The following is a 22,921-nucleotide window of genomic DNA, read 5'->3' as shown; positions in this document are numbered from 1 at the left end:
AACAGCCAGTGCAGCAGGCAGGATTTTGCATGATTTAAACCTGTTAGCAACATTTGAAAATATGTTGTATTATTAGACTTTCGTAATATACTGTAAAACTGGATGGCAGCTGTTGATCCACATTGCCTTCATTAATACACTGCAGAGTATGTGAAAGCCTGCTATATCCTGATAATATACAAGAGTGGATAGTGATAGACAAGGGGGAATGAGTTTAAACTAATACAGTGGAGATTTAGATTAGATATTAGGAGAAAGTTTTTCACACAGTGACACACTGGAACATGTTGCCCAAGGAGGTTGTGGATGCCCCATTGGAGGCATATTGTTATTGTTTATTGGATAAAGAGGGCTGGGGATTTGTTGTTTCTTCCTCTGCAAGGAAGTCTGTGAACTGTTGTGATGTGGGGTATCCCAGACTGGTTCCTTTTGTTCAGGCTGAAGGAAAGAAGGACAGAAGAAGGGAGGCAAGGAAAAGACAGGTTACATATCTCCAAACGAGATGGGATTTGTGTTAACAGGAATGAATATGAGACATAGCACTGCAAAGGCTATTCAGAAAAGGATGTATGGAATTTGGAGGGGTTTTTTGTGTGTGTGTGTGTTGGATGTGTGTTTTTGTTAAAGCTTACTGGCATTTACAAAGGAAATTCTCAGAGGAGAATTCTAACAGGAGTAGAACAAACACAGAATTAAAACCTGGTCCCAGAGGTACAAAACCTCCATTTCACTCTTTAGTGATTAACATGGGGGAATATAGTATGCACAGGGAGAGGTGAGTTGTTTCCTGCTCTTGCTGTGATACACAGCAGCTGAACAGTCAGTGCTTTTCACTGGTGTTTGAGGCAATGTCTTACAAATACCAGCCAGAACACCGCCATTAGTCATGCTTACCTTTGCAGAACAACTGACCTTTCCCTTTTAGAAAGTTATCCTAAGGCTTATTTGTGTTGGTTTTGCTTTTGGTGTTGCTTGGTTGTTTTTCAGACAGCGCTTCCTTTGCTGCTTAGAACTGAAGCAAATAGAAATGATAAAATATTTGTGCTACATTATAGACAGAAAGCACATTCACCACATTCACCAACACAACTCAAGATTTCTGGAGCTTATACTTTTAAAACTTAGTACATGTGAAGTCATCAATACCTAGAACAAATGAAATTAAGAGAAATGTGAAATAAAACAGTGTTTGATGTACTGAGAAAGCGTTGTCTAACATGCCTTTGCTCTTAAGAGGAAAGTGTGAGAAATGGGAAAGTGAAGAAAGCTTTGCTTGTTCTCTATGTTACTTGAAAAGTTAGAGCCTGCTCCATCTTAGTTTGTTATTTATTAAAAAAACATAAAAAATAAAGGCTCACATCCATATTAAAATTACACATTTTTCAAGCTAAAAATTAAAGGGATTGCTCTGTTTAGTAAACACTTCCAGTGGCTTCTGTGCCTTCTGACTTTCTCCTCTGTTTTCACTGATAAGTACATACACAACAAACTCTCCCTCAACTCAAGATAGTGAAAAAGGGTTTTTAAAGCTGAAATAGCTCATTGTTTTTAGAAGGATGCTTTTGCAGAGTTAAAATCTGGCTAGCTTTAATGGCACTTTGTAGCTCTCTACAGTTTTACCTGGTCTAAGTTTATTTGAGGTTTCTTCATGGTCCCTGGGAGGACATTCCACTGCCCACAGCATGCTGTGCTTGCAGATATTCTGAGTTCAGACCTAAGAAGACCATAGAAAAAGAATGCAAACCATAAAATAAAAAATGCAGCAGGCATTTGTTTGCAGCTGACATCAGTTTGCAGCTGACAACCAGTTTGTTTCTGTCACTTTTTATATTTTTTCTCTACTGGTATAAGATATAATTAATATATTATTAATTTATAATTTGTATTATAAAGAACAACATTCTTCAGCTCACTAATTTGAGGAAATGTCTTTACTGTAGGCCAATGGTGGTTAAGGTAGTAACAAACTCATTTCAATATTTCTTTTGGCTTAGAAAATACAACTTCTAAACTGTATTATGCTTATCTAAGCTGAAAAGGAAATAAATAGCAGATTCAGTTCCATAAAATTGTGCTTCCTTTTGTGCCTTAGGTTTTGGGGTCAGTGTGTGAACAAGGAGTGACTTTATAAGACTGTTCAGATAGTGAAATTTATTTTCCATCTTTCATCATGCTGATAAGTTGTGCTGACATTCTGCACTCCCACATGTACAGGTGAGACCTTTCTGATTATCCTCTTAACTGGAGGACAGTGGATTTTGTTAGAAAATGCTGTTTTGGCAAATGTTTTTGCAAGAATGACAGCATTTGATTTGTATGGAGATAAACAAAATAATCATGTTTCACTCCAGTGGTTTTAAATCAGCTAGGTGGCCTCTTCTCACCAGCTCATATCCTGAGCTATCTACCGCTATGCCTCAAAAAAACAAACAAACAAACAAACAAAAAACAAAAACAAAAAAAAACCAACCCACATAATTTGCGAATGAGTGGTGTTAAACAGGGCCATTCCTCTCTGTATGAACCAGCACTTAACCTGTGTATGGGTCTGGTCAAAACCAATGAGCTCCAACAGAAACATTTCTGACTGTACTACTACTATACCTGAAAAATGAAAAAACCTTTTTAAGCCACATCCACAGAAAGCAGGGAAGAGATCTCCTTTCATCCAGGAAAACAGAAGATTCCTGCCATCTTCCAGCCGAGTATGATGTGTGCAGTATTTTGTATTGACACTAAGATTACACAGGTAGGCTTGCACAATTATTCTTTGTGTTTGTCTTAAAGTTTTGCTCCCGTTGTCCAGTGGTTTCATCATCTCTCTCTCTCTTATTTTACATAAGCCCTAGATTTCAGTAAAAACCTTTATAATGGGAAGGTATGCATTCCAAAAGCTCAAAAAAGGAAAATCCAAAATCAAACCAATAACCAGGTCCTGAAAGTGGATGAAGCTTGGTTTATCTCATTTCAAAATTGTTTTCAAATAGTTTGATTTCTGGATAATTAATAAAATTCATGACTCACAAACAAACATCAATAACTAATACAGAAATAGATGTGGGAAATGCAACAGAGACCTGAGAATCAAAGGTATTAATTTTAGAGTGACCTACATGCTTTGGTTGAAATTATAACAGTGGCCCAAATTACCTGCGTGCTCTTTTTTCTTTTCCTGAGTAATTCCCTTTCATAACACAAGTGCAGCTGATCTGTGTAAGTCTCCCAGGACCTGTCCCCTTCTCCAAGTTACCCTGAACCATCCAATGCTGCCCTGAGTCCATTGGTCAATAATATCAGTCTTCATCAAGAAGAAATTGACGGTTAAACTAGATGATCTTGTAGGTCGTTTCCAATCTTGTGATTCTATGATTCTATGAAGAATTACCATCAGTATCTCACATGTAAGGAGAGCACCAGTGTTGATGGTAAGATTTTTTTACTCTTCTGTTTTGAGTTTGCTTGGGATTGTTTTCATGCTTATCCAAGACATGGGCAAATACCTTTTCTTCTTTGGTCTACAATTTTACATTGCATCTTAATATACCTTGTGGTATGTTTCTTCTTTTATCCCTTGTAATTGCAGTAAACCTTTTTCCTCGCATTGCTTTTGTGCCCAGCAGTTGACTACTGGTCAGTTGTTCACATCCCCGACACCTCCAATATCTGTAAGATAATGCTCTTTAGTCCTGTGTAAGTTTCCACTCAGATTAGTGGCAGAGCCCTTTCTTTACACTGAGCTGTTGACTAAGACAAGTTTGTGTCATGTTGTCACAGAATGCATTGAGCAGCATGGGTCAGTACTGGGTAGGCATAGAGCCCAATTGCATTGTTGGCTGCAGAGTCCCATTTCATTTCTGGGGCTCTTCGTGTCTGGCAGTGGTGGATGGGGTATAGACCCACTTTTCATCTGTAGTCTTTAGAAGTGAATGCAAGAATTTTTCATCTCAGTATTTTATTTCACCTTCTTAAGAGTTTGGCAAAGTTCTGTTTCTTTTTTTCTGGGTATTTTATGGCTTCATTCTAGGTTGCTCACTTTCTCAGCAGCTTATCTTTTCTATTTGAATGAAACTACACTTACAGTGCTCTGTGGCAGCTAATACCCTTATTTTTTGAACACTTGTTCTCTTGTTTTTATTCCAAGTGCTTTCCCTGTCTGCCTCCTTCAACACCCAACATAACTTCCATTCATACTTTGCTCCTACAAATATTAAAAAGACCTACTGCAAATCTCTAGCTTTTTTAGAAGATCTTCTCTGCTGGCAGGTATCTACTTGCTTTTCATGATGCCTGCAAAGCTGAAATTGATGTCAGAAGAGTCAAGCCCATCTAAGCGCTCAAAGTAACTTTGTTAAGCCCATTAGTCTGTATGTTCACCCAGAGTTCACTCATGGTTTAGTAGGAAGAATCACTTCTGTCTTCTGTAAAACTATGCAGCTTCTTCCTGTGCTGCCCTGAGTGTCCTTAATATGATTGGAGTTTGTGGTAGGGAATTGTTTCAGTGAATTACCTTGTCTGCCCTCAATCTGCTAGATTATTTCAAGCAACACAAGGTACTCAGTGTAACCCACATTCCTGTTGGTGATAGTTTGCCCCTAAAACCCTTGTGCAGACTTACCCTTGGCAAGGCAATTCTGTCCTGGTAGAAATACTGGTATGGAAGTACAGAGGGCTGTGTTTTTACACACAGTGTAAATATTCTGGCATGTTCATATCAGTAAAAATATGCTTCTGTTGACCATACAGATGGTGCCACGAAAGATAATTTAGATATAGTCTAAGAGTGAAGCTGTGCATTCCTTTGATCTGGCTGGTTCCAACTGCAAACTTAGAAGCTGAGGCTTTATTTGAAGGAGTCCAGCATTCTGATGGTTTTTAATAATATGTTAAATTATGCGAATGCTGAGCTAAAATTATATCAGGGCTCTTAGGTTATCGTCTAAAGCACTTATATACAAGCAAATGTTTTCCTCAGTCTATTGCTTTTTAGACTGTGCAGAATAGGAACTTCCTCCAAAAAGACTCCTGAACAGAAAAAATATAAATTGAGTTTCCTTTTTCTGTTTCTTATAAAACCTTGTCTGGTGGTATAATTCTATGATTCTGTGGTTCTATGATTCTGTGATAAAGAGCATGCTAGTTAACAGTTGAGTCTGCTGACAGCAATAACTTGATAAGAAGCAAAAATGAACTCACCAGCTGAACTCACTGTCGGCCAATGATAGTGGCTAGACTATCCTGATACAGATCGAAAGTTGTGAAACACCTTCTTTCAACATCTCATGATTTTTCTGGACTTCCCTAAGTCCTACCGTGTCTGCAAAATGATGGGAGGTTTGGGAGGGAGGGTTATGTGCAAAAACAATGTCAAGTAAAAGATTTGGAGAGTGAATCTGCAGATAGCTTATAATGGTCACAGTACTCCTTTTGCACTGTACACTGAAAAGCAGTATCACAGGTTCCTCTCTGTTTGGAGAAGCCTACTATGTTCAGCTGTCATTGCATTTCTTATCTTGGGACTTATGCCAGTCAGTATTCTGAGCTTTGCTGCATGGGACCAAACTCATTATGGTGGATCTCATCTTTCCTCCTATAATCCATCTTTCTGACAGTTTCCTGCTGATTTATTTTCTGTGTGCCAGGATGTTCTGGGAGGTGAGGTTTGGCAACATTCTGGTTTTGTCAGGAAGAACAGGTGAAAGGGTTTTAATGACTGCACAGAAGCAGAGACCTGGTTTGTATCCGTCAGCACTGACAGCATGGTTGCATGCTCATTAGTACCAGATTGGTGCACTGTGAGTTGGCAAGCAGTGGTAGACCCATCTGGGTAAGGTGGTGGCCCTCTAACTGTGATCCTGCTGAATTCACTGAATACACAGTCTGGCTTTTATATGGCTTTTTTTGGCAGCTGTAAGAGACAGACAATACCTGATTCAGCACACAGCTTACAAATGTAGAGTTAACCTGTGATTTTCTTTTGAATAATTTTCAGTTGTAAATATGCTTAATACCTGAACAATGCATTGAGACACACAGCTATGGTACCCTTAATCCAAGAATTGGCATGCTGAAAGATGAATTTATGTTTACCCTGAGACAAAAACTGAGCTCTGATGAGCTCTGTTCTTTATGGGAACTCTATCTGTGCCCCTGAACCATTAGCTCAGTATTTCAAAAGCCCAGCCTTGACTGTTTTCATGGCAGCTGTGCTTTCTGCAGAAGTCATTAATGTATCTGATTGGAGGAAGAGAAGAGCCATCTCCCTGTGGATATACCTGTCACAGGCAGTGAAGGGCAAAGAGCTGATCTGTGTTTGGCTGCTTTTAATGATGAGACCAACTGGGTAAGACATGCCTCAGGCTGTCCTGTAACTGAGCTGCAAGGCCTGCATGTTTTTTTGCCACACTTGTGTGGTGAAGTGGATGTGGGTTTAAGCAGCCTAGGCTTCTTGAAATACAGGTATCAGTTTGTTAAGAAGTAGGAAATAAGGCCTGCCACAGAGCTCCTGTTGTTCCCCTTCTTTAGTCACAACAAGGTGAAGACTGATGTAATTTCATTAGATTTTTCAGGTAAGCTAGTAATAACTTCCTGAATCTTGATGTGGAGTTTATTTCTTTGGCCCACATAGACAGCACAAGCTCATTGAGCTGGCGGTGAACACAGGTAGCTGTTCTGAAGGCCTTTACAACAAGCTGGGGCATTACTATCAACCAGGTGGTGTGTGTGTCTGTGGTCCTGGTATGTATGTCACTTAAAGAACAGAAACTGGAGATGGGATATACAGTGATGTACCAACTCTTGGAGTTCAAATTCTTTCAAGGCTGTCTGAGATACTGAGCAGAGGCTTGCAAAAGTGAAAGAAAAAGCACAACACAATCTTCCTGTGAAGAAATCAGGTGTGCAGGAGGCAGTGGTGAAGAGAGAGGATAAAATTGCACAAAAGTGGGAGACAGAAAACAGAGAAAATGAGACAAAATTTTAAAAGGGAGAAAATACAACCAAAGAAAGGCTTTGCAGTGCAATAGTTGAATGTCCCCAAACGTCTGCCATCCCCAAAAATGTGTTGAGTGTGTACTCTAAGGAGGGAAATGCTGGGAGACAATGAGGCACTGAAAACTGCCTTACAAAAGAAAAGGCAATTGGGACTGAAAATCGGGCTGGGCACACCTACGCTCCACTTGTGCATGTGTGCATTGGTACAGCAACTATAAGAGGCCCAATCAGCAGTCTGTCTTCTGGTCTAGGAGATGGAAATTCTGAGAGAGACTGAGCAGGTGGCATGAAAATGTTTAAAGGACTGTTGGAACATGTAGTCTGTAATCTTGGTAATTACTGTAATACCTTCCAGAAAGACTGGTGATGGAAACAGGAATGGAGGACCGTGGTTTGAGCTGTTCCACCCCATTCTCTGCCAGTAACATCATAAGACCTAGCACTCCTGTTAATGAGGTACAGGGAATTTTTAAAGTGAATTTTGGAGCACCCTTTGAAGGTGTTGAAGGGAGATGTGCAATCAGAGACATACTAAGTTGTTGAGGAAACTGCCACTCTGACTCCAAAAATGTATGCAGGCTGGTTCAAAAAAGTAGGTCTTTAAATCAAAAACAAGTGCACTCACTGACTTCTTAAATAACAGGAACTCTTTGCCTTACCACTTCTGAATGCAAAAATGCTGTGCAAGCTCTCCACTGCAGCTTCTCAGTGGGTAACTGCAAAAGCCATGTTAGATGTGTCCCCCGCAGCAATAGATCATCATTCTGAGGAGCCCTGATGATTTGTGTAAGCTTTGAAAGGAATATCAAAAGCTGAAAAGTTTTATTGGAATGAAAATTACACCAATGAAAGCGTATTTGGGTCAGAAAAGATTGTCAGGCTTTGTCTGTAGTCCTCTAAACCAGTGGTTTCCAAAGCAGGGTGCAGGCACCCCAAGGGTGGTACAGGACAATCCAATGGGTTGTAAGAGGAAAGTATTTTCTATCACTAATAAATAGAACTTAAAAAGGTAAAGAAGGAAGGAAGGAAGGAAGGAAGGAAGGAAGGAAGGAAGGAAGGAAGGAAGGAAGGAAGGAAGGAAGGAATTGAAGGGAGGGACAGGAAGGAAGGAAGGAAGGAATGAAGGAAGGAAGGAAGGAAGGAAGGAAGGAAGGAAGGAAGGAAGGAAGGAAGGAAGGAAGGAAGAGGTTTATTTCATCCTCATCATTTTTCTGATTTACTTTTCTGTAAAATCTATAGTAGTACATCCAAATGATTTGTAAATAAGTAAGTGTAGTGGGTAGTGGAAGGGGACACTATCTGACACAGTGATAGCTGCAATTAGAACAGTTATTCTGTAAAAGCAAACAGGGAAATGGAATGAGAGAAGATGTGACTACAAGCAGACAGAGATGCTCATACAAGCATAAGAAGCCAGGGCACACTGATCTCTGAGGTGCAGCAGTCCTGCTGCAGGGGCTAATGGAACTGACCATAAGAGGCAGCCTGGAAGTGGGGCCACTTGGTCATGAACTGTCCCCCAGGACAAGAACTTGCAGTAGTGTTCCTTTTGCAGAAAGTGTGGAGGGCAAAGCTCAGCATGAAAGCAGGCATCTCCATCCTGAGATAAGTCCTGCATTTAGAGAAGCAAGAAATATAAACCAGCGGCTGTAATGCTTGTCTAGCACATCTTCCAGAAGCTTTTGGAAGAGCAAGTCTACAAAGAATAGCTTTTCAGAAGTGAATCAACTAGACTAAAACAAGGGAATCAGGCAGAGCAAGTGTAAATGATACAAGTACACAGCTTACATTCTTTGTAATCTTTGCTATTTTAGTACTCCATAACACAGAAGAGTATGCTATCCATTCCAACATTACAGATCTTAACACTCCCTAAGTTTGCTGTCAGGTTCCTGTTTTGTTTGTGTTGTCATATATGTATATATTTGAAGACAGAAGTACAACACTTTTCAAATAGGTCGTGTTGTCATGGCTAATGTGACAGCAAGCAAACATGAAAAAAGGTAAGGTAAAAATACTGATGCAGTTTATTTATTTACTTATTATCTCAAAACCAGATATTCTTTTTGTGAGAATAAATGTAATTCCTATTAATAATAGTGATCACAATTAATAGTTTACTCAGCTAAGAATGCAATGTTTCACCACATAAATTACTGGGGGAAAAAAAAAAAAAGAAAAAAAAAAAAGCTATGCAAATCTGTGTGTATACATATGCAGAGTGTTTTCGTGCACTGATGAAGCGTGATGTTTAGAGCACTACAAGCAGCTGAGTCTGGAAATGATTCCTGTGGTCTCTTGAGTTTTTAATAGATTACTTAATGACGTAGCTATAAAAGGCTGTAATAGGTGTGTGTGCACCACTTTTTAATGTTGTACTGGGAATATTCTAAAAAAGCAGTGCATAAACTTGTGGCCCTTGGATGGGCGAAAAAATAACAGATGGTAAAAGCTAGTTTCCTCTGCGATGCAAAATGCTCTGTTTGTGGCATTCAAATTTGCTGGAAATGATATTTTTGTTTTTGAAGAACTGATAAAGTAATTTCAAATAATGCTCAAGTAATGAGGATTGTAGTGTTAGCGGTGCAAGCTGTGCATCAGCAAAGAAGGGCTGCTGGAGGAGACGCTGTTCTTAATATTCTCTTTACAGTAATGCTGGCAAAGAACACAAAGCAACATAGGTACATTTATGTGCAGCTGACAGCTGCTATTGTTTAGGTGGCTAGTTGTAATTTGACTAGGTGCAATTGTGAATCTGATCCATTTATTTCCAGTCATCATCTGCAACGCAATTTGTACATTACAGTTGTATTTGAGTGCATACCAATTTATGTGCATACAGCTACTCACAGCATATCACAAGCATGTCATAAAAGGTTTATATCTAATAAAAACCCTGTTAAGGAATGTGATTTTAATTGAACCTCACTATAAGAGGTGATATTACAGTCTCAGCTAAAGGAATTTCAGAATTTGGCTTTGTACTCTGTAGTTGTCATTTTAATGATAACCATTTAGTTAGTTGTGCAGACTGCATTGTCTGAAAAAATCAAATGCTTAGAAGGTCAAACAATGGTCATGTGAGTTCCTCTGAGACCTGCACAGGCTTTGTAAGAACAAATTACACTGGGAGGAGCAAGGGTCTCCGAGAGCACCTCTACTTGGTCTCATTCAGGAGCTGAAAGCCATGGGAGGATTTTTAGTAGTCTTGCTGGGTATACAGGTGAAAGTCTATGTTTTACACACTATCAGAAGCTGGATCCAGAGGTTATGACCTGTAGCTGGACAAAGGCTGTGCTGCTTTTTCCAGTAACATCACAAGTTCTGTAGTAAATGCTATAGGATTAAGCTTTGTCAGCTCTGCTATTGTCATGGCTTCCCTTGGCCTGCCTGGAGCTTTGTTCTGGTCTTTTTAGTTCTAACAGGAATTGTCTAACAGAACACTAGCTGCTACTGAATCAGTTTTATCTTAGCTTACTTCTGTGTGATCACAGTGTAGTGCTTATTTTTATGATAAATTTTCTGTGTTTCTCTAAGAGATAGGACTAACAAGTCTTTATTCCTCATAGACTGAACTGTCTAGAAACCCAGGGTAAAAATCTAACATGGAGAACAGAGGTATTAAATGAAAGGGCACAAGCTGATAACAGTGGTGTCAGAGCTACAACCAACCAAAACAGCGTTGTCCACTTAGTGGTCTCCGAAGGATTGCAGCAACAGCAGTGGTTAGAACTGGTTATACACATTACAATGACAACAAAGAAAAAATATTTAGAAAGTACCATAAATAGCAAATCTGAATATTATCTGGAATTGCAAACAAGTGTAGAACAAGCAGAGTGTAAGGTATACTACCTGAGGTATTAAAATAAATCCCAAAGGTTGGTAGACCACTGAGGAGTAAGCTCCTGCCATCAGTATTAAAAGCTTCCTCTTGGATTAAAACTTAGTACACTGATAGCTTGTCATAACCTTCTCTCCCATCCTAGTAAAAAGCCATCAGTATGGGGTCCAAGGAGAGTTCTGTGGTGAGCATACCACCAAAAAGAAGGAATGAGCGCTGCAAGCTCTGTATAAGATCTGTAAAAAAACTGTTCTGAAACATTCTTATACTTAGCTGAATTTTCATTCTTCACTTTTTTTTTTTTTTCCTATTTCTTTTTTTCCCTAAATCTGAATAGATAGTAATTACTTTGTAAGTCTGTTAAGATGTCGTAAAGTCTAACAGGGAATTTCTAGCTTTCCATCTAGGTTGTATTTCTGAGGCCCACAATAGTCTCTGTGAGCTGCTGTACAACACTGCCACAAAGGAACAATTTTCCTAAGCCTGTAGGGGTTAAACGTGATTCCATTGGATGTATCATGGGCAGATAGATAAAAAGGAGAATGCAAAACACTCGGGATGATTTCTTGTGGTGGAGTTATCCACCCTGATAGTGTGGATGTGGCACTGAGGAATACATGGTGGGCATGACGGTGATGGGTCGATCATTGGAACTGATGATTTTAGTAGTCTATTCCAACCTTAATGATTCTATGATTCTAGAGATGTTTTTGTTTTGGTTTGGTTTTTTGTTTGTTTGTTTGTTTTTGTTTTGTTTTTTCTTGTCTGTAGAGTTTTTTGCTTGTTACACATCTGGTGTTCACCATTAACTTACCATGATTTTGAGTTGCAATTTTCAGTGCAGTATTCATCTACTGAAAAAGGCCAGGAAGTAAAGCATGGCTCTCACATGATTTCCTTCCCTTCAGATGATCTGCCTTAGATGCCCTCTGTTCATTCCTGTCCTCATCAACATTCCCACTGTTCCATTTTTACACTAAGACCTGTTTGAACACTCCCAAAAGCACCGGTTCCCTCAACTGTTGTAGCAGGGAAGTGAAAGGAAAGAGGTCCAAATTATTTTATGAAGATCACCTGCAGCCTGACAGTAGCTGTCATTTTGCACAAGTGCCTTTTTCAGATAAAGGAGAGGGATGTGCTGTCACTTGCTTAGTAAGGAGAAGTGTGAAAGGGTCCTACAGCCTTCTGTTGGAGTATTCCAGAGATTCTCTACTCATCTCTGCCCACTGGATGGGTTGCACCTGCTTTGAAGAAATCTGGGAGAGGGGCAAGTGGGTGCTGGTTCTGGAAAATTAAGCTGTTCAGACTTTTAAGTCTCATCCTCACCCTAATCCTCTTCACCCCCTTTCCTATGCACAGTTCACACACTCTTCTGAAGAGCTTGAAGTGAAATATTGATTTCTATTCTATTTGAATTTAACTTAAAGTTATTATTAATGGAATCTTTAAGGTTGGAAAGACCAGTAACATCATCTAGTCCAACCATCAACCCTTCTCCACTGTATCACTAATTTTAACCTACCCCCTTTGAAATAGGGTGGAGTAGTTGTAATGCTGGAAACAAGGGCCATTCCATCTGTCTTACTGTCCAGGGCATCTCATTCAACTGAGATGGTAAGATAAGGTATTTTGTGAACAAATATTGAATGATATAATCACAAACAAAATGTGGACTCTTAAGGACTCATAACTTTTCCGAGCAAATCTCTAAAGGGCAGAGGAAGGAAGCCAGTACTGAAATTTACATTAATTCCTCCAGCTATAAACAAGAAAATTTCTAAACCTCTAAATGAATTGAGGAAGAAGTGCGTTTTTTGTTGTTGCTGTTGTTGTTTTCTTTTTAAGGTTTCAAAAATACATTTCTTGTCCTCCCTTTGTGGAAGTTGTTGGGGGCCACATAATTTTTGGTGACCTGGTTTGTTCAGCGCAGCATGAAATCCTTCTAATAAGAGGATGAGTTGCATTATTTATTAAATGATCCAATTAAAATACAATGAAAACCTGAAACAAGGGCTTGCTTGGACTCAGCCTCAGCATGGAGCATGCATTTTTGAATTATGTTTCTAATATCATTAGTCACTAAACTATTTCTGTGCATAACTGTGAAACCCTTCTACAAATTAAGGATCATTTATTTGTGTTCTTGCTGGCACATAAGCTACCAAGATACTTCTTAGAGTAGATCAATAAATTTTGATGGAAGAGTTGTCATAGGGTGTTTTGAAAAGAAAAAATAAAATCAATGCTAGGGTTTCTGGAGTGATTTGCAAATTTTGTATCTGAATAAGGGAAATGTCTTTTGACTTTTTTTTTTTTTTTTTTATCTTAATATTAAAAATTTATTCTGCAAATTCCTGAATAATTTGGCTGGGATAACAAGAATTGTTTTCTCTAAACTGATATCCCCCTATTATAGAAGACAGAATTTTCAGGCTATATAGTTTCTCATTACAGGCAAAATTCACTATCTGATGTCCTGGTTTCTATCCAGCTGGGATAGAGTTGTTTATCTTCATAGGGTCTGTTTATGGTGTAGTGTTTTGGCTTCAGAAGAAAAGCAGTGTTAATAACACACCAGTGTTTTAGTTCTTGCTGAGCAGCATTTCACAGAGCCAGGGATGTCTCAGCTTCTTGTGCTGCCCTGCAAATGAGGAGCTGGGAGGGGACAGAACCAGGACAGCTGACTCAAACTGTCTGAAGGGATATCCCACACCCTGTGGCATCACACGGAACTATAAAACTGGGAGGAGTTGGCTGGAGGGAAGCTGCTGCTCAAGGGCTGGCTGAGCATCCAGTGGATGCTGCTGAGCAATTGTGTTGCGCATCAGTTCTTTTGTAAGGATGTATATGGAAGTGTATAATTACTATTCTTTCTTGCTTCTTTTGGAAAGGAGAAAGATTTGGAGGTGTGTGATAGCTGAAAATAAGGCTAATGGCTGTTCCCTACTGCTTCCTGGATATTAGGACATGTACCTGCTATTTACACAGCTCACGTTTTGGGTTCTACTAAGGCAGCTTACCTTGGCGAGATGAAGTGAAACCTATCCCTGCATGAAATTCTAGCCCCGTAGCATGGATGTAAATTTTGTCATGATCAGCAGTGCCACTGGGATTTCACTCTCCTGCCTGCAGCGAGAAGTTGCTGCAAGGCCCTTGCCTAACTGGCATGCCACTTGAACTCTCTTGAAGATATAACTGCTACGGATCCCTCATCAGCCTGCCTGTCTAGAAAATTTATACTGCTGCTTATCATTCGGGCACTGGGTAATTTTCCACATGAAGCTAGCAGCAAGGGAAAATACACCTAACAGAATTCTGAAAATCCCTGGCATTACTTCCTTTTGTGAATCAAACCCTGCTTTGGCACAAAGAATTCAACGACATTGTTTTAGGAGGTTGGTAGTTTAGGAATCCAGAAGGTTGTTCATGCAGTTGTCTTTGTAAGAGAGTGTTATTTGTATAGAGGATCGTCAGCTTAGATTTGCTGTGAACAAAATAGCCTACATATCATACTTTACTATAAGATGGTAAGTATTAAAATGTTGCCTCTGCTAGCAGGAAAGGCTCAGAGCTGTCATCAGGTGCTTGAATGCTGAATAATTGTTTACTGTGTCGGTAAATGTGTTTGGGTTTATTTTATGGATTGGTAGGGTTGTGGCTTTTTTTCATTTTCCAACATGTTTAGTGGTGTGAAATCAGTTTTGTATCCACTGAGTCTATAGGGACATTAAACACTTTCACTGATGGGCCAATTTCTTTGAATGGCTGTAGCTTAAGTAGAAACCAAGCATGTCTTTTTCCTTGGAAAAATTTAAAATAATTTTTTATTCTGATCCTGTACACTACTACACCTTACTTACATTCTATAAACTCCTTCATCTGTTCATCTTTGCTTTTCTGTGTTCATGCAAACTAGGAAATTGGGAGTGCTTTGGGAGGCTGACACCAGGCAAGTCTCAAAATCTACACAAATTTGGTTACGATCAACTACTAGGCAGTTTCTCTGCTGACAAGTAAATACCAAATGTGACTCAAAAGTGTTAGCTGGGCTTTGGTTACCAGCAAGCAGGCTGACTCTGGTAGCCTGGTAGCTCTGATGTCTGTAACCCTTTACCTCTCTGTTCATGAGGGTCAGGGCTGGAGGGGGTAAAGGGGGCATTGCAGGCCCAACGCAGTGTGTTAACTGACTTTCCATGCAAGGGAGGAGGGCTGATGGAGTTGCCCTCTGTGTTATAGGGTGAGCTGCCTCTGAGGAACAAGGAAGGCAAGTTGAACAAGTTGTAGGGTAAAATTAGGAACGGTACTAATAAAGGACAGCCGGTGGTCGAGGTCTACTACAGGCTGCCTGACCAAGGGGAACCAGTTGACAGGGTCTTCCTGCTTCAGCTGCAGGAGGTGTCATGTTTACAGGCTCTCATCCTGATTGGGGATTTCAGCTACTCAGGTATCTTTTGGGAAAACAACATGGATATTGCAAGCAGTCACAGGGTATCCCAGACTCTGTTTATGATAACTCTCTGTAATTGGACAGACTGACAAGAGGACAAGTAACTGGTGACTGGATGAAGGGAAACATCACTCCCATTTTTAAGAAAAGGAGAAAGGAATATCTGGGGAACTATAGGCTGATAAGCCGCACTTCTGTGACTGGGGAGGTCATTGAACAGATCCTACTGGAAGACATGTTAAGGTACTTGAAGGAAGAGAGGGTGATCCAAGGCAGCCAGCACAAGTTCACCAACAGCAGATTGTGCATGGCCACCCTGGTGGCCTTTGATGATGGAGTGATGGTTTCAGTAGGTAAAGGAAGTACAACTGATCTATCTGAACTTGTTCAAGGCTTTTTACATGGTCTCACACCCTGTCCTTATCTCTAAATTGCAGTGGGTGTAGTACAACATCACATGGACTTCTCACACGGTAGGGATTTAGAGGATGATTCATGCTATCATTCAGTGATTCTGATTCATTTTAAAATACTAAAAATGTTTGTATTTTACCCAGGAAAACATAAAATAGCCATTATTCTTTATCGCAGGAAAATCTTATGTTAAATACTTTAAGCCTTTTTGTATGGATTCATTAATTTTATGTGGGAAGACATTTTAACCCTCTATCATCCCATTGCAGCTTACTAGAAATTACATTCATTTTCATGCCAAGGTTGTACTGGGATAATGATGTGCCTTTGGACAGGGCTAAATTAAAGCTTCTTAGAGGGGACATGAGGCTGCCACATTTTGGGGTGTGTTTGATCAGTACTTGTAGAGACTTACAGTGTGTGTTCTGTGACATTCTGAGTAGCAATACTCACTTTGGTCTCAGTAGCAAGCAAAAGGAAAACTTGGCATCAGATCTGCAAAGATCTGTGCAGGAATTACCAATTACATCTGAAGTGTAGAGATTCCACAGTCAAGTGGATGGAGTGCTTGAAAGGAGACTGAGACCAATATATATATTTTTTCAGCCTAGACACTGAATCATTGTGTGATGTCTGGCAAATTGCTTCAACACTTTCTGGCTTTATTTCCCCACAGGAAATAGGGGACTCTGCTTAAGAATGAAATTTGTAAGAGGGAGTGTAATACATAGTAGTTATAATTATACAGCTCTCTGCAAAGGCTTGGATAATCATCTTGAGCAATGACATTAGTTTGAATTTGTTTTCCTAATTGAATGAAGGTTTGGCATACTCGGTTTCACGTTTCAGTTGTGCAAACTGATCCTGGATGAACTGGTGCAGAAGGTTTAGTCCTTTTTTTTTGTTTTTTGTTTTTTTAAGTTGTAAACAGAATTCTTATTTTAATAAGAATGAAGATGTTTGTAATTTGAATTCAATTACCAGCAAGGGGTTGCTAATTTTTAATGCAAGGTTAAACTAATTTACAAACCAGAAAATGCTTGGATTTTAAGCGTCCTTAATTTTGTTGTGCTCCTCCTAATATAACAAATAAATTTTACTTTAAAACAGAGTGTTAGCTGCTACTAAAAAGATCATTAAACTACCTATATAAAGAAGGACAGGAAATCCAATCTATTTTTATTTTTTTTCTTGTACACATTTTGGGATCAGATGAAAAGTTGACCAGTGGTTGCTTTCCTCATCTAAAGAAACATGCATTGATTAAATGAGACACAAGCTGTAAACTGTGATAAACAATACCTGCTCTGGGTACTCAGCTTTTCTGGATTTTGGTTTCTGGTATTTTCCACAGGTGCCTAGATAATTATTACACACTGTAGCAGTAGGGGTGACCACTGTCTTCTGAGGAATGGGATAGCAATTCATCATTTGAGCGCTGATAACATAGAATGATGATGAGCTGTGCTGTGTCTGCTGCAGGGGATATATATACTGTAAGGACTCAGAAAATGCTTGTTTATCCTAGAAATGTCCTTTTAGCTGTGTGCTTAAGTGAAAAGCTTTAGAATATACCTGAACGGGGCTTTTAGTAGCCTGTAAGAAGATACCTTTTTCTTTCCTCATACTCTCTGATTCTCATTCTTTTTCCATTCTCTGGATGGATCCCAGAGGCAATAAGATCTCTTCAGTTTGAGTTGTTCTTTCTTCGCTGTCCTTTTTAGTTAATTTTCAATTCACTTATGTATATTCCATGTCTCTACTTGTTCTCCCAGGAGATGTCAGACAATAACCTCCTACACTGTAGTTCAGGGGCTTTCTGAAAATGTACGTGGGGTAAACTGAGAAAAATGAGAACTAACTCATGCTAATTAATTCACAAATGCAGTGTTATATACCCTGTTTAAAGAGTGGAGGCACCTCGTAATACCAGAGCTCTAAATTATTAATATTCACTCTACCAAGGTCCTTAATTAACTGGAATAAGTTTGACCAATTTTCCTCTCATTTCAGTGCTCACATATTAGACACTAAAAGGTCATGGCAAGTGGGAACTAAAAAGCCTTCTGTAGATTTGATAGCACAAGCTCCTTAACAGTTGAGTCAAATTGATAAAAATAAGAGTGAAAATGATCAGGCAATACCATATGCTGATATTATAGCTGTTATTTCCCACTGCTTTGGTCAGACACTTAGTGCTATGAAAATGAGTTCAATGCGGAGAGGTATAGTTTTTAAGATGAGACTGTCAATAAACACTTGTTTTACATCTTACTGTGATTCTCCCATCTTAGAGTCAAAAGTACATCGACTGCTGTGCAAACTGAAGCAGTTAGGGATTGCTGTAATCTGTGTTTTGCTATGTCTGTGTCCCTAGTGGACTCGCTGCCAGCTGGAGAGAGACAAAAGGTTGCGCGCTCCTGCTAAGATCACACTGTTCCTCCCCTCCACCCTTCTGGAGACTGAGCTGATGAAAAAACCTACTATGACAAGCGAAGGCTAACTGCGAGTTTTCCCACAGTGTGGGAATCAACTGGCCTGATCAGGCAACTATGTGGTTTTAGACTACTTATATCTGACACAAATGTGTCATCACACAGGAGAGAAGCTGACATCTAAAATGCTTTCCCATAGGAAGTGCTGTTTTTTAGACCAGTTTTTCACAATGAGCATGAAAGAACAGACACAGTGATACATATTTATGACATAAGGAGTCCCCTAGCATTAAAATAGACACTTTTATATGACTGCTAAGAAACTTCAGTATCTTTGCTGGCCTATGCAGTTGTTGCATGCACTCGTTAAGAACACTTCTTATATTCCTAGTTTGCTTGCAGTCCTCTGCTTTCTTTAGGAATATGCCATCGGAACTGAAGGCACGGCTGTAAGTTGCAAGACAATGTTATGAGAAATATTTTTTATATAAAAGGTGGATATGGGAAGGCATTCATGTAGGTGCTGAGCTATTAACATATTTACACTACGCAATTTGAAAATTAGGATTTGCAGAAAAGTTGATGACAGTGTATCACCAGGGTACAAAAAGAGTTAATATAGTAATGCACTGTAAGCAGCTCTAACTCTCTAACCTACTGTTCCACCAAGCACCATGTGTTCAATGAATTAAAGGGGGAGGGTGCTGCACACAAGAGCCAGTGGTATAAAAGGTATTGTTAAAAATTAATGGTTACAGAATTTTTCTATAACCCAAATGGAGTTTGAATAGCAAAATCCACCCCTCCCTCACCCCCCTCCTTTCCACCCTCCAAAAAAATGTCACAAATCCCTGAGAGAAAACTCAGATTTAAGTACAGCTGAAGTATGCTTAAAAAAACTGGCATTTTGAAATGCAGAATGTTTGTATTTCTGAATTGGCATATAGTGTAGGATGAGAATCTGAGGCATATCAGAGGTAACATTTCCTGAACACTGTGAGAAACCCAGACCTGCATTTTTCAATGGCTAGCAGCTCAGAAGCTGTCTTAACACAGTGTCTTCACTGCAGCCACTACAGCTGATCCTAGAACCACATTATCAAAATCTTCATGGGCACTGTGTATTTTACAGCTCTGGTTCAAATAAATTATGGAGATCTGAGATTAAAAATATACTAAGTAGTCCCTAAGTGGCAATACAAGTTGGATGGTGGTAGCAGCTGACCCAGTTCCTCAGTCCATAACCTCTGCTGAACTCTGTGCTCTGTTAATAGTGCGTTTTCCAGTGCCCCTGCTGAGAGCTGGTGGGAAAGCACTGTCTCCCATTGTAAGCCTCACAAGTGCCGTATGCCAGGGCCTGAATCCTCACCTTGATACCAATGAGGTCAAGCAGCTGAACCAAGTCGCTGTGCAAAGCTGCTTCTGGAAAATACACCAGCTTTTGCCTCCTTCTTAACCTGTTTTCCTGGCCCTTGAGATTCTCATCATTGGTGCACGATTTTGGTGTGTTGGAAATGAGGTTGTTCCCACCTAAATACAAGAGATTTGGTGGCCAACTTCTTCTTCATGAGGAGAGAGGTGGGGCAGGCTCTTCACCAAGAAGGTGGTTCTTAGTCATGGCATGCTGGTGTTCAAGAAGAATGTGAATATTATACGATTCTGTGAACTCTGTGCTTATGTTTAAATTTATTGCAAAGGATTTGCACCCTCGTGTGTCTCCTGCTCCCTGCAGACATGTACATGGCAGGTCTTGATCTACACACTACTTTTTCAGACTCGTTTCTCTGCTAGCTTAGGTCACTACCAATCCCATTCTCTTATTAAACTGTTTGAGCCAGACTTTACTTTTTGGTTCATTCATGCAAAAAATCACAGTCTCTCAATAAAAATTCTGGGTCTTCTTTTCTAATTTTGTGCTGCAAAGAGATCAAATATCTTGACACAGACTGTGACATGAGTATGTTAATTAAAATAGTGAGTAGCTTGAAGTAAAGGTACACAGCGAAGGTGTTGTAAGTTAATATACTAATTTATAGCAGGACATAAAGAATATGCAGCATTGGCCCATGCTTTCATGCAAATAAGTGTTTGTTTATTTTTACATTGTATATTGTATCTTATGCCTTTTGAAGTATAGGTTCACTAGTCAATTATTGCCATTTCTTGATTCAAAAGATGTTGTAGGCAGGGTAGTAGGATGAAAATGTAGTTTTACAGTGTGTTCTGAGGAAGAAGAATTTGCTTGGGAATGGATTGTCATTAAAGACAATAGCTGTATCCCTTATTGCTCTTGGCTCTATAAATGATGTAACTTTTTACCTGTATGGCAGTTATGCTTTTGTGCTGCAAAAGGGAAGCCTTCTCAGGTTATTTTGAGCAAACACAAGTTAGACCCTTGTGCTATTTTTTGTCTGTCACCCTGGTCCTATATGTCATGTTATGTACCTTGGTATGTTAAATGTGAAGTTTTCAGAACAGTGGGACATACTAAAATGTCTTTGTCTTTTCTTTTTCAGGATAATAAAGTTTTCAACGGTGCCTCCGCAAGAAGTGTGATGAGAAATGGCTTTGGGAAACAACACCCAGAGAAGTTACTCCATCATCCCCTGCTTCATCTTTGTTGAGGTGAGTGCAGCACTCAGTTGTCTCAAAAAAAAATCACTTTGCTGTCCAAATAGCTGCAGGTGTAAGTCAGCAAATGACTACTTGAGTTTCCTCAGTTTTCTTCAGGCTTTTATCTATTTTCAGGCAGGACAAAGACAAGGCATTGTTTAGAGGAACTAAGATCTAGCATTCTCATGGTTCATAAAATAAGCAAGCAACATTTATCTCTATTTTCATCTCAGGTACAACATAAAAAGTAGGTGAGAAACAGCCGTCCTTTAAGTTTGAGGAAGGAGCTGGCTAGCTCAAGGGTCTGTGAACTGACAAAGAGTACAGTTACAAGGGTGGATGTTTCCACGTTTGTTGGGTGCAACTTTTTTAAATTGGCCCGTCTGCATGATTTTTTTTTTTTTTTTTTTTTTTGGTGTTTCTTCTACTTACCTCAAAACTGCCAGACAGACCAAAATCAATATTGGAACAAATAAATGTTCAGCGAGTGCTTAAAAGGCTACCAGGGTTTTCTCAGTGAAGATGTAGATCTACATTTCCAGGGAGAGTGAAAAGTTATCTTAATTTTGATATAATTGTCTGTGACTACCTGTCCAATAGTGCCACCTCTCTAATGTAGCATGAACGCAGTGCTTACTCATTGGCCGAAGTTGTGGGAAATCTTAAGCTTACTGCCAAGAGAAGCACTAAAAAAAGACATAAGACAAATTGTAGTGCTGGGTGTACAAGAAGATTTACCTCATTCCCACTGAAATGCTGGTAAGATGCTGGTGTGCTGCAGCAGCAGGTATAATGGGCACTGTAAATCACTGCTATTCTGAACAGATATCTCCTCAAGGCCTTGGAAAGCACACAGTGACATCCTGGACCTTTCTAACGTTGGCTTTCTAATGATGGGCTTAATCATTTTGTTAGTTTATGCTCCACATATCCTCATAGAGGCTCAGCACTTGGTTCTTGTCTTTATGATAAGGGGTATCCCTACATACTGGGGCCAAAGAGAAGGAGAGAAGGGGGCAAGATTGTACAGCAACAGCCAGCTTACATACTGGAGATATTTGCCTTATTGCTCATTATGCTAACCATGCTGAAAGTGGCCAGGAGGAGAGTGTATTGCTCAAACCAACTGACCTTTCCAGTGTTTTATAGGGATTTGTCACTGGCATACTGTCCAACTTCTGGGGAACCTCTGCATTCATTTTTTGAGGAGATTGAGAGACTGTTCTTATCAAGAAACAAGCCACTATTTTATCCCATCACCTAGAGAAAGGAAGGGTAAAAGCAGAGAACAAACTGCAGTAAGCTCAGAAGAAACATAATGAACACCATTAGGAATAGAATTTCTCAAATTTATTGCATGAAACAAGCTGCTCTGAAGGTTTTTAGTCCTCTAAATGTATGAATGATGAGCCTGGTTGGTAGTGTATGACAGAACTATAAATTGTTCCTCCTGCAGACAAAAATGACACGAACACAAGAATAAACTGTTTGTTTATTATATATAAACTTGTCCTTTTATATGTTTGCCTTCCTGATTAAAATATAATTTTAAATGAAAAATCAGGTAGAATCAGAGAAGTGGTGTCCAAAAATGGTGTTCTCTCTTCTGCATTGCACAAAAACACATTTTCCCTTTTTTTTTTTTTTTTTTTGGCCACAGTGGAGATTTTTAATGCTATGCTATTGGAACTGCAATGTCAGGCACTGTAGCATTAAAAAACAGGAAATCTAATTTCCTGCTGGGAATGCAAAAATGATTGATAGTAGCCATTCAATCTGAAAAACCTTGTAAATCTCAAGACACGCTGAAAGCACTTTGCTTTTCATACTGCTCCATTCTATATATGAGACTAAGAGTGGAGTTGATAGGCTGTGTGATACTGCCGTTGCTAAATGTGAATGGAGAACAACAAAAAAACATGTTGTCTGCCTTCCAGATAATGTTTGTCCATGTGAAAACAATCTGGCAGTTAACACGTTTGGTGTTCATGAGTGAGAAGGGAGGTCGTCATGACGTATTATTATTTACTAGGATGTTCCCCAGGATATTCAGCCTTCTTTACTGTCTTTCATAGAATGTAGTGCTTTGATTAAAATTTTTGAGATATTTACTCTTAAGAAAAAGCAGCATTATTTAAGCTGGGCTTGGTTGTTATGTCAGTTACTCTGAGAGTATGT

General features: G+C 39.4%; 1 protein-coding gene across 1 annotated transcript in view; it reads left to right on the top strand.

Moving 5' to 3' along the window:
* The window catches only part of PLPPR1 (phospholipid phosphatase related 1), a 102,393-nt gene that overhangs the window by 24,867 nt on the left and 54,605 nt on the right, over positions 1-22,921 (top strand). The window contains exon 2 of the mRNA XM_015849822.2: positions 20,647-20,755. Coding sequence (XP_015705308.1) covers positions 20,693-20,755 — 63 coding nt within the window. The 5' untranslated portion in view covers positions 20,647-20,692. The remainder of the gene's footprint in view (positions 1-20,646; positions 20,756-22,921) is intronic.

The sequence above is a fragment of the Coturnix japonica genome, chromosome Z (assembly GCF_001577835.2).
Source record: "Coturnix japonica isolate 7356 chromosome Z, Coturnix japonica 2.1, whole genome shotgun sequence".
Lineage (NCBI taxonomy): Eukaryota > Metazoa > Chordata > Aves > Galliformes > Phasianidae > Coturnix > Coturnix japonica.
This window is presented reverse-complemented; position numbering and strand designations above follow the sequence as displayed.